Raw genomic sequence first — 12965 nt, forward strand, 5'->3', positions numbered from 1 at the left:
AGAATGGTCCAGGTAATTCAGGCAAGTCCTTCAAATTAAAGTTGGACTGTCACGGCGTATGTGGGTTGTAGACCTATTGCGTAGCTTTACGTCATTGAAATTTGACTACAGTAAAAGCAAAGCTATCAACAACAACACTGGAGGTCTCACTTTTTTCCCCTTGGCTTTTGGTACTTCGTATATACACGTCATTCAATGTTGTTTGAGGGAAGATTGTGGGCGGTGAAGCGGAATACGCTGGTGCTGGTTTGGCGCTTTCTTTTGTCGTAATGACCTTCCCCTATTCAATAGGTTTTATTGTGTGAGGACAGTAGCTTCGCCCTGACCAGTCCGTTTCATTTTTCTACAGACCTACAACCCACAGGAGCCCAAAAATGATACGGTTCAGTCCGGCTTGATGGGTCCATTTTATAATGGAAACGCTCAAAATACTGTACTGGGCCATTCAGAGGAAACAAGGCTTATGAGTGAAGGGATCAATGAAAAGGAAGGTGGTAGATCTTGAGGACTGGTGTTGGGTTGCCCTGTCCAAGAGGAAAGAGTTGGTTTTGTTTTCTCGGCATGTAGTTGCCACTACTTTATGGACTATTGATTGTTTTTCTTCTACAGCTTGTTACAGATTGTATCAAGATGATCCCTTTATTTCTTATGATTTGACTCTTTGGGTGAATGTCTGCTTGGAGAAACAGTTTCTACATTATGGTAACGTTTTGGATGCTAATCAACATCTCATAAAGTGAAGTTGGAGTTAGGCAGTCTCTGAGTGTATTACCCACCTCTAACCTTGGTAATGTTGCTGCCTCAGCAGGTCAGACATCAGTAAAAGTTCAAGACAAAAAAAACTCAGGAGACAACCACTGCACAAGTCAATGCAACGCTTTATTCATGAACCTAGGACCTTATATATATATTTATAACACTGTATAAATACTCTGAATATTCTACTTCCTTCTGTGATCTCAATAAAACAAATAGAAAATAACTTTTTATTTTAGAAAAGCAACATGATTATATTTACCAGGCTGTACAAAAATAAATAAAGTCTGAATATTCTGTACAAAACCGAAAGAGAACAAGTGAAAACAAGCCTTCGCAGAAGGCACGAGAGACTTACTTATGAAGTAGTTGTAGGAGACAAGTCCCTCTTTAGGTCTTAACACACACAAACACACACACACATACACACTCCTCTTTGGTCTTTCAAAGTTTTCCTCACAACACAATGAGTAGACGAGGGCAAGATATGGCTAGTAGAAAGTACTGAGACATGTTGAAAAACTGTTTGATAACGATGTGCCACTGGTTAAAAAAAAAAAACAGACAAAGAAGAAGTGCTTTATGTTTGCGATAAATAAAAGTGACTTTAAACGCTGTTTATTTTCCATACCTGATGGGTTAAGAATGAAGGTTATTCTGTTACTTTTCTTTTTCATTGAACTATCAAACCCCAGATCTCCTTGTTCTGTCCAGCCCAGCTTGGACAAAGATACTTGAGCTAATGCAACACTCACACAGTCACTCACACGGAGATATGACAACAGCATGGTACACAGCATGCTGTTTTAGGAAACTCAGGAATGTGCTGGTTTCTTCCTCTCATGTGCCTCTGCTGCCGGGTATAAAGCTGTTGATGTTGCTGCATCACCACTGTTGTACATTTGGCGGCAGGGTAAACGTCACAGTCACCAGAAGCCTTCTCGTTGTTCATGTAAACATTCATTAGCCCTTTTAGAGTGTCCGTGGGAAAAGGAAGGCATTGGCGACGGGACTTTGTCTCAGAAAGTTGGGAAGTGGAGAGGTCAGCTGGTGGACGCAGTCCTTAGCAGGCGGTCTGATTGCACAGTTCCAAGAGGGGCCGTGGCTGGTTTTTAGAGTCACAGCTGTCATTCGTTAACGTACGGCCATTGTGCCCAATGCAGCTCAACTGACGCTTGCGGAATCCCCGGCCGCAGGTCTTAGAGCACCCTGACCACTCTCCCAGCAGCCAAGTTGGACATTCTTGGGAAGCGCAGGGCCGTGAGGCCAGAGGACGAAGCTCTTCAGGGCAGTCCAAGGATGGTCGTCCCTGTGGGTCTAGACACACAACCTCTCTTTGTTGAATGCCACCTCCGCAGGTTTGTGAACACATGCCCCACTCCCTCAGAGTCCAGTCGGCTGTGCCTACATCCCGGATGGCGTTGATTGACTGCCGGCGAGCCCCGTTGTTATTGGAGGCTGAAGCTCCATTGTTGGGTCTAGGTGCAAAATAGCTGTACTTCACGCGAGGTCTTGGGGCTTCCCCCACTGACAGCACCTGGATAGTAAGAGGCTCAGGGAGCGGCGCAAAGCTGCGAAGCCGCTCCAAGGTGGCAGAAGAGCCACTGTACCTCAACAGAGCTCCTCTCATAGCAATATCTGTCTCCATGGTCATCAGTTTGTAATCGCCGTTTAAAAGATATGTGCCGTCCTGACGACGCACCGCCAAGTAGCTGTTATCATTGCGACCGTTCCCTGGAGCACGTTGTTTGACATCAAGGTGGGTTGCACCAGCAGGGACAGTTATAATATCCTGATAACCAGGCCTGAAAAACATTAAATATTAAAATGATTTTTCAATCTATGAAATAAAAGCCAGAAATGTACAACCTGACAGGCCCTTACCTTGCACGGTCGAGGGAGCCCGACACTTTCTTGCAGGTTGATCCATCTCCACCACAAACACCACACTTATCAAAGCGCCTGTTAGAGCCAATGATGCGATCACATCCAGCCTTAACGCACTGGCCTTGCACACATACTGAGGTAGAATCTGGGCTGCAGGTCGTCCCATCAGCCACCTGGGGTCAGCAAAAACACACAAACGGAGGCTTGTCAGATGGTTTGTAACTGTGTTGAGTCAAAAGATTAACTCTTTTTCTAATGCAAGAGTGAAAGCTTAACTTTTTTAAAATAGCTGAGGCGTGGGAATTATTCTGAGATCACTAAAACCTTCCTCCTATTTTATTCTGAAGCAAAATTATTTTTATAAAAGTCCCTTTGTTTACTGACCTTAGGTTTGAGAACAAAGAAGTATCCCGTTCCCTTGGCCCGGCACACCAACTTGCAGCGGTCTTTGGGTGAAACTCCGGCATACTTGGGCACCCATTCGACGCCTTCGCCTGAACCCAGCGACACCTGAGCTGACATGTCATTGTGGGCCAGACACTGTTCCTCACGGAATGACAAACCTGATGATAAAAAGCAGGAAGACGGGTCAGATTTATTGCAACACTAAGAAGGCAACTATTAATTTGAAAACTGCAAATTAATTTTTTCCAAATCTGTAACAGAATGTCTTACCATTGGTGTCTGGGCAGGTCTCCGTATTGCAGGAGCGATACTGAATTCTCTTGCCCTCACAGAATTTCCCTCCATTTTTTGGTAGAGGGTTGTCACAGGAGCGAAAGGAATACTGAACTCCTCCGCCACAGGTTCGGGAGCAATCGCCCCAGGGTCCCCATAAGCCCCAACCACCATTGACTGGAGTCTGTAAAAAAATAAAAAATAAAATCCGTTTTGATCAAGAATAGGCCCAAAATGTGTTAAAACACAGTCTCTTATGGTCAGACAAAGCAGAGGTCAGTTGGGTAGAGTGATTCCTACCTGATGTTTGGCAGCCTGGCTCTTTGTGAGACATTGTCCAGCCAGGCAGTAGCTCTCGGTCCCGCATGCTGTCCCATCGGCCCAGGGGAAGTTCTTGGTCTGGCACACCATCAGACCACTTGGTAAAGTCACAGTGCACCACAGAACTGCACAAGTGCTACTATGCTCTTGGCAGTGCTTGGAGTCGTCGCCAAAGATAAGGCGGCACTGGTGGTTCACATCATAGACTGTTCCCGGGAGAGGCTGCGGGAGCGGCTGAGGCTTGACAGGCTTGTCCAGCAGGCACTGGCCATAGCCATTGTCCAGGAAGCTGGTGATCATGAGGGCTGAGCAGGGAGACCATGGCTGCTGCTGGTCCAGGTTAGACAGAGTGGAGGCCATCATGTGGGATCCCCAGTGAGGCCCGTTCACACCAGAGCAGAGCTGGGCATCATCGTGCGGCATGTTGAAGACGTGACCTGGGATGTATGATACTTTTAATGCCATGCTTGAGTTTATGCACCACCATGCGTTATACTAACACATCAACACTCGTACCCAGCTCGTGTGCAACTGTAAAAGCTGCTTGGAGTCCATCATCCTCAATTATTGAGCAGCTTCTTTCAGGGTCGCACACTGTGCCGACATCTGCCATGCCCAGGGTATCACAGTTCTTGGCACCGCAAAGATCCTAATCAATCAGATGGAGCTCAAAATCAACATCCAAAAACTCTTTACCACAACTTTTATCTATTTGTCATTGGACCTACCGTCCTGGTGAACAGCACCGCTGTGTCGTAGTGCTCCGGGTGGCGGTCACTTGTGGGGTTGTGTTGCCGCTGCCACTGGCAGAAGTTGCGGAGGGTCATGGCTGCGTTGGATGACACCTGAGGGCCCTTTTCCTCCTCGTACACCACCAGAAGCTTCACCACCGCCAGGCTGATAGAGTTATGGATGCTTGGGTGACGATAGAGGCGGGATGCCACAGCCATGATGGTTAGGAGGTAGGGTTTGAGCCCTGCACCGTGGAACTCAGCCATGGACTGATCTGCCACCAGCATGATCTCGAGGTAGCGTGGGGTGGAAACGAAACGCCTGGTTCTTTGGCGAGCTGTAAGGAGACCAGAAGAACGTTAATGGGATATTACTCTGTTAGAGACCAGCGGCTGCCTCATTGTCACACCACCCATGGCTCCTCCTCCTCTACTTCAGGGACTCTAAAAGTGGCCTTCTCTAAATTTGTGACAAAGCCATAAATTCTTGGGAGAAATAAACTCCTTTGGGGCGACTTGTACCAGGAGTTTAACCTCTCAGCGCCAACCAGCTCCAGTTGTCCCCATCGCCTGCTCCCCCCTCCTTTATTCCTTCTGTTTCCACGAGTCCAGCCCAACACACACATGCTGACATTTATTCCCTCCCTCCCTCCTTTCCTTCCTGGCCGCGCGCTGACAGCGCTGTCAAAGGGTGGCTGAGTGCACTGAGCACGCTGTACAGGGCGCACACATCCATCCAGAACTCTGGAAACACTTTTGGAGTAACAGAAACATTCTTTCCTCGTAAATTTGTTTAAAATTTGTCAAAGTTTTGCGTACTTTTTGTAGAGTTTCTGCTGTGAAAGTTTGGGTTTATGCTGAGAGTGAGTGATGGTGTGTGAAATGCGCGCGAGACTACCTGTCTGTTCTGCGTTAGGGGCTCCGTGACTGGCCTCCTCTCCCGGATTCTTTGGCATTCTCTCCTCGTCCTCGTTGACCCCGCACTTGGAGCTCCCTTCCTCCTTGTGAGCCGCCCGGCTTCTGCGCCGAATCGAGTGGACCTGGTCCAACTCACTGGAGTCGAGGGGCTGAATGAAGTATTCATTCCCTTCAAAGAAGAAGCCGCCGCTCAGCCCGCGGCAGAGGTTGAGCGCAGCGGCGGAATGCGCCTCTCCATTCACGGTGCCGGAGAAAAAGCAGCCCGGTTCCGATCCGCTGTCGGATCCAGCCAGTGCCGGCACGGACTCCGGGCTCCCCACAACATGGAAAACGAAACCCGGCGCCAAGAAGGTTTGGTCAGGTTCGAGCCGCAGAATCAGCTGTTTTCCAAACACGTCCAGCTGATAGACCCTCATCTCCCCGACTTTCTGCTCCTCTTCCGCCGACAGAGTCCGCCACGGTTCGCGCTGGTCCGGCTCCAGCCGGACCGGCACCACCGTGCTCTCCTCCCAGGTGCAGAGCGCTGCGCCGACGCACAGCGCGACGATGGAAACGTGTAGAAGCCACATTACGCAGCGCTGGGATCCAACAAGTAGTAATCAGAGCAAAGTCCTTCAAACAGCAAAAAAAGGAATCCTTTCGATATTTCTTCCACAAAAGTGTCCACAAAATTACGCACGCGCACACAAATAATCTTCAGAAAAATCCAGTGCAGAACTCAGAGGAGCATCTCCTATCTGTCTTTGCAGGAGATGCAAACCAAAGCTGGAGATCAGCAGTAAATTCCAGTGGCTCTCTTTATGCTCTCAGACTTTTTAGAGGTCAGGAGGCAGCTTTCTCAGACCGTCTAGTCTGCTGTCTGCTCTTGCCTTGCAGTCAGACCCGAGCCGATCCTCCTATATATAACTCTCACCCCCCTCCCCTGGCCCGGGACCACCCCTTTCCTGAGGGCCCTTTGATCTTGGCGGAGCCAAATCCCGTGCGCAAGGAAAACGCAGCAGCGAGTTGGAGCGCTGCCACGATAATCAATCATCCTGGTGGAGTGGGAGAGAATCTTTTTTCCCCCCTCAGCCTGTGCCTTTCAAAAGACTCATAATACAAGTCAAACCAATACATTTGTGTTCGGAGACCAAATCCAAACTAAAATAAAAAAACTTCGTTGTGAGTGCAGATTTGATTTTAAATTCACTTTATTTCAGTTTGAGATGTGGGGACAGCCGCTCTCCGGGACCCCGGCTCTCCACCTTACAGCCAAGCCGGCTTTGGCGCGCCTCAGGAGCGAAGAGGGGCTACTGAGGTTTTAAGGTGGACCAGCCAAGTGTTGCTACGTTTTTCCAAGACTTCCAGCCCTTAGACCCCCCCCCCCCCCCCCCCCCCCACACACACACACATGCTTTCTATTTGCGTTCCTATGCACAGTACAGTTGAATTTAATGAAAATCACTTTTAGCGCGAATCCTTTAAGCCTAGATAATAATATAAAACCTAAACATTTTAAAAATATTGTAAGTTTTAATAACATGCAGTTCAACATTAAATTTAAAAAAACAGTAATAAATAAACATATTTTCGCTTGAAATTATGCAAAACTAATAAAAACTTTAGTTTGAGAGCAGAAATTTCATACAAGTCCCCCTTAAGAGGATTGGCCCTGAAAATATAAACTATTGCAGTTCAATTGTTATCCACTGAAGGGCAGACATGTTCTTTATACTTCATACAGGGAATGAGAGCTGTGAGAGACAGATTCTGATGTTTGGTCGACAGGGGGCGCTGTGGGATTAGAAGTACAGACTCCCAAAATGTCAAAGCAGGATTTGATGAGGCACGCGGGGGCGACGTGGAGAGTTCAGGTCACCAGCAAGGAGCCCAAATCATCTCTGATTTTCAAGAAATGATGTTTGATGTTCTCAAAAAACAGTAACGCGAAAATGCTTTACTGACTTAAAACAATTGAAATGTCAATTTTAAGGCACAACATAATGAAACAAAAAATTACATATGAATCAAAGTCAAAGCAGAAATAGAATTAGAAACCTGAATGGAAACCTGGGAAATCTGTGTTGTTGATTTGATCATACCTTGCAGGGATTCAGAGGTGTTTGGGAGGATTCTGTGACAAATTGGGGGAATCATCACCCTCACCTGTCATCACGAGATGCTTGATGATAAATTAAACTGATAAAATAAACTGATGGGTGCTGTACGTGCAATTTCTGCATGATGTACATTTTTTTTAATGTTTTGCATACTTCCTGTTCAGTTGCAGCGCAGGCAGCGAGGTTAGACGGGGCGATCTTTAGAACAGGGCGTGCCTTTTGCTAACTTGGTGTGAGCTACCAGTGTACTGCTTATACATTCTTACTTTAGATCATGTATTTCATGCTTGCCTATCGTTTATGTTTTTTAGTGTTTGGATCTGACGTAAAGTCACTCTGAAAAGACAATAGGGGAGACAGGAAGTAGCTCAAATGTAGAAGGGAATCGTGAGTTCACGTTTCTTTCTTCTTCTGTGGTTGTAAATAAAGTTCAATAGGAGTCTGTTATTTTTTGAAATAGTCTGACTGACTACAAAAATGGCAGATTTCTCAAAATTAATTGAAACGTGATGTAATAAATAATGGAGAACCAATGCTGGAGCTTAACCCTTTAACAACAGTGTTTACGTTCTTTTGACTACTGTAACTCTTCAACCGTTTACGCAATTAACATCATAAATTGCAGAACTAGTTAATTTATAACGCAATCTAAGTAAATGGGAGGATTTTGTTGCACAGAGAAGAGACTTTGTGCCATCATGCAACACTTTATCTGAGTTGTGTGTTGCATATTGGTTTTCTCGGATTCACGTTGATTAAGTCTGCATGATATGAGAAAAACTTGTGATATGCGATATTGGTGATCAATATTGCGATGGCGATATAACTTGCGGTACATGAACAAATAGCAAAACAACCAAAATCATAATTTCCATTTCACTGCAACAGTTTAAAAAAACACACTCCAAATGACCATCGTCTACATAGGAGGCGAACACCCAATATATATTTTAATAAAGTCATCTATCTATAAAAGGGCTCCATCCGATTGGTCAACAATGTAAAGGAGTCCATCCGAGTGGTCAAATGCATAAATGGATTTGTTTTATTCCATAAATACTTCAAGCTGCCATAAGATTGTTTTAGAACATTTAAGGGAACCGTTTATTGCCATTTCCACCTACTTTCGCGATATGTGTTTTTCATAAACTTGGCCTAACGTTGATCGTATAAACGGCTAAAGACTTACTGTAGGTCGAAGGGCGTGGTATTTAGGTGTCTTCAGCGAAATCTCTGGTGTTAAGGGGTTCAAGCTTCAAAGTTTACAAAATAAAAGTTGGAAAATTATTCTAGTACTGTTAGAAGGAATAGGATTTTTACACCAAACACTAAAGATTTTACATTTTTTTTCTGACCTGACATGTACTTTCTATGTTTATGGAATAAATGCTAATATGAGTGGTGAATATAATGTTGGAGCAAATCTTGTTCTTGGTTTAGATTAGAACTTGGTTTGTTTTGGTATTGCTTTGAGTGTATTTCTGTTTTATTGCACTGTGACCTACGTTACAGTCAACCCCTGGTGGCAAAGTGGAGTTTATAACAGCGAATAGATGTCAGTGTACAGGAGGTCACATTGGTTTCACGAAGGGTGTATTTAGACTAGAAAAGTCAGATGGTCCGGATGGAGTCCTGAACGTTGTGCTTGGTCTGTACTCAGACAGCCTTCAGGCGGACAATTCCTTTATGAATCCAAGGTTGCAAACAGAACCATGTGACTGAAGATGTCTTCAGTCAGTGGCCAGGAATTACAAGGGCGGGGCAAAGCAATGAGAGAAAGAATAATGGAAGTCCTATGATTTGCAATCCTTGGCTGCAGGTATGGGGTAAGGAATCTGTGGAAAAGATACGTTTCATAAAGACAAAGATTTATGTGCTGACTTTTCTTTGTCTTGAGCACTAAATTTCCTCTGTTAACAAACTGTCAAAAAGGGTCACAGGGTGTAAACATCGTAAACATGTCACTTAGCCTAAAGTAGGCTAAGTGACAGCCGACTGTTGCTGCAGTAAAAAAAAAGCTCTAAATAAATAAATATATAAACGTAAGTAGGTTGAGAATACCCAATTTTCTTTTTTTAAAATTTTCTTTCTTTCTGTTTTTCTTTTTTACTATCGCTGCGGTCGGCTACCATTCTTAGGCCGCATTTCCACTGCATGGTTCAAGTGACCCAATTCCGATTGTTTCCTCTCACGTGGCACTGATCGGATATGACCGCTGAACGTGTAAGCAGGACAAAAGCGCATGGATTCCGATTTTCTCAGATCGGATACAGGCCTCCTTCATATGTGGAAATAAATCGGAAACGAATCGGATACGTGCATTTGCGTGTGCCATGTAAGCAGACAAATCGGATAATCCCCAGTAAATGCGAGTCGTACGTCAGTGACATCAACTCAGGACACCACCAACTGAGATCACATGACTTATTAAGGTGCTTTTGTGGGCTCATTTTGCTTGTTCGAGGACAGCTGGAGCCCCATCTGCGTGTTACCTTTCAGCCTCAGGCTTCAGACCGTAGTCGGAAACTTCTGTTATTTCCGGTCCGGTCCCGGTCGGGACGCAAACGGTAACTAATCAAGCGGGACACCGTTGCTCTGGAACAGACTAGAAACTGTTTATTTCTTTGCTTGGATCAAACTATTAGTACAGCACAACGTCTGCAAACTCTTCCTGCCTCACTGTCGCTGCCCGCCTCCGGCGGCGCCCTTGGCCAGCAGGCAGATGGGAAAGCGATGGCTGCAGGAAAGCGGGGATCCCTCAGCTGCCTGCTCGGGTTTTTATTATTTTGTTTCGTCATTCTCTTATTATCACCTATTTTTAGACGAACATGACACCTTATATGAGGGATGTCTGCTGCTCTTTTCCCCCACCACTTCCAGGTCCGGTGCATTGTTTATTCGAACCGCTGTCCTCGCCTCTCAACAAAAAATGTGGCAGGACATCGCTGTTATAACCTGTTTTTTGATTCAACAGAGAATTTTGTAAACAAGACAAAGACAAGTCGTATTCAAAACAGACACATCAAACATAAAACTAAATGTTGTATTCATATTTTTTATTTTTAAGTTGTGTATAAAGTATTATTTTGTGCACAATGTAGTATTTATGCATACATTTCTTATTGACAGTTATCTAACTGCGTAGCAAGGAGGTTACTGAGGAGACAACAACTAAGAAGGTCCGCTGATAAGTCTTTATGACATAGAAAACTCTATGAGAAGCAATGTGTATCATTTTAAAAGTTGTTTTAAAGAGCCTGCATTCATCCGACCAAATGTGTTGATGTGTCTCATCGTCATGTTGCTTCCTTTCTACTCTGTTTACATCCCATAACGCCCGGCTACAGTAGCTGTTTTGGTTCAGTTGTTCCACTCCGAGCACAGAGGCTATTCAGGCTGAGGAAAGTGAGAGCAAACCGGAGCTCAATCCGATTGGAAACCAACCGAGACCACCAGGACCAGGAACCAAGAACTGGTCCCAGACCTGGGTCTGCTTGGGTGCATTCAGACTTATTGAAGGCAACAAACTCTGGTTCACTTTAAGCCAACCAAATGTGTCCAGTCTGAATACACGCTAAAACAAAGGATTCTTTGACATTATTTTTTCAAACCATAACTATCTCCATGCAATAATGGCCGCCCTGGATTTTAATGGGAACACAAACCCAAAAGCCAATTTTGGCTTGACATTATTCTTGCAGTGTGTCAGTGCTTCCGTTCAGATCTGAAGAGTGACTAAAATTCGGGAAGGAATAGTCCCAAAAGAGAGTAAATATTTGTAAATCTGACTCGGAAAGAGTCGGCGCCTCACAGCCACAAACCTCATCGTACGTCAGTGTTGCAAAAAAATGTTGGATGCCTCAGTGTGTCAGACTTCTAGCTATGATTGTAACCCAAAGGTTCCACAAACGCAGTAACCTGCGCTTCTCAGTACCGCTTATTTTACAAACCTGCAAATCAATTTGAATTTTTCTCAGATGAATAAGGAGATGCCACTTTTGACAGTCTATTTTTAGAAACTTCTTAGATTTCATCATTTTTAAGTCAAATCAAACCCAAATCATCAACCTTCTACCTCCGTGCCATGGTTCTTATGAGTTGTTCTATAAAATGTCATCATTTGACTAAAAGATTGTTGCCAATACTCAACTTGTTATTCAATTTATTAAATAATAGTGTATAAATGATAACAATCAAGTTTTTTTTTACAATCAGTCATTATGGCTGTATTTTTGCAGTGTTTTATGACTAAAATAATTAGTTTTTCTCCATTCAGTCTGTATAATTTACTTTTACATTATTATTAACCTTTATTTATATTCATACCAACACTTAAATTGCAATTAAAACTGATATTTTACAACTAGTTTATATACGTTTTCAACCATTTCAATTTACTTTTATTTTTAAAAACAAAACAAAACTGGAACCAATGTTATGCACACAGACAAAAATTCAAACATACATATTTATAGTTTATATACAAATACATTTGTAGCATACTAAAAAAGAAAACACTTTACTTACATCAGTGTGATTCAGAAGGTCATAATTCTCAGTTAAATAGATATTTGATACAAAATGACTAGAATAAATACAGATAATCTCCTTGTTCTTTGTTTTTTATTCACACATACCAGTTGTACAAACAATAAATTACAAATTTCAGTGCTGTTTCTGTCGCTCATTGAGCAGAGTTTTGCTGATGGGAGAGTGCCAGCAATATCGGAAAAAACTGGTAGAAATAGGATTTTTTTTCGCACATTTTTCTCTGAATATGGTTGCATTCAGACATGTGTAATCACTGCACAAACACGGCGACTTTATGCTAGTATTTCAGCATGGGTTTTTTGTGAGAGGTACGCTGACCTGGGTCATGCACTGAAAAACAGGGAGGCTTTTCTCCCGCGTGGGAGCCAAACGGGTGAGGTTCCCCACACAGGAAAGGATAATGGGTGCCAGACATTGCAACACAATGACATAAAGTTATTTCCAAGCCCTCTAGATATGTTGCTCACTTCGTTATGCCTAATTATCCATGAGAGCTGAGGTCATCTCTTTCAGAATACTTTGAATTTTTAATGCAATAAATTGGCCTTCATGGAGAAAGGCTTGTCTTAACACAGATGTACATTCTTTACACATTTACTAAAATAAAGTACAATCTTGCTGTTTTTTTTTTAAGTTGACCTAATTAAACATTAATAAACAATAAATGACCTGATGGTTGACGTAAGCCTGAGGTGAAAACAAACATGTTTCCGAATCATGAAAACAAAGTAAAGTTTGGTTGTTTTTGATCAGTTTTTATCCGGTTGGTTGTCATTTTTGTGTTGAGTTGTACCCCAAATTAGCAGGTGCTAACAAGCTAACACGAGATGTTTTTACTGAAACTTCTCAGCATTTGTGTCGAGCCACCAAACAAACAGGTTTAGGATTCGTAGATGGCTCATTTTTGCAGCCTAACAGTTTCAGTCTATTAGTAGGACTAAAATCACAACTTTGCCTAAAGATAAAGAAGTCTGCATCGTGAAAAACAATGTACAACTTCCCGTTGGTTTTGTCGCTAATTCAA

At 43.6% G+C, this 12965-nt stretch overlaps 1 protein-coding gene across 1 annotated transcript; it reads right to left on the reverse strand.

Annotated features, from left to right (window-relative positions):
- Window positions 1–858: 858 nt before the first annotated feature.
- adamts1 (ADAM metallopeptidase with thrombospondin type 1 motif, 1) lies at window positions 859–6158 on the reverse strand. Its single transcript, NM_001104716.1, is given in 8 exon segments — window positions 859–2561; window positions 2641–2816; window positions 3028–3206; window positions 3319–3505; window positions 3622–4079; window positions 4159–4291; window positions 4371–4711; window positions 5272–6158. Coding segments are annotated over 8 exon segments (2805 nt in total). The 5' UTR covers window positions 5861–6158; the 3' UTR covers window positions 859–1819.
- Between the last annotated feature and the right edge of the window lie 6807 nt (window positions 6159–12965).

Source organism: Oryzias latipes, chromosome 2 (genome assembly GCF_053564925.1).
Source record: "Oryzias latipes strain Hd-rR chromosome 2, Olatipes_Hd-rR_3.1".
Classification (NCBI taxonomy): domain Eukaryota; kingdom Metazoa; phylum Chordata; class Actinopteri; order Beloniformes; family Adrianichthyidae; genus Oryzias; species Oryzias latipes.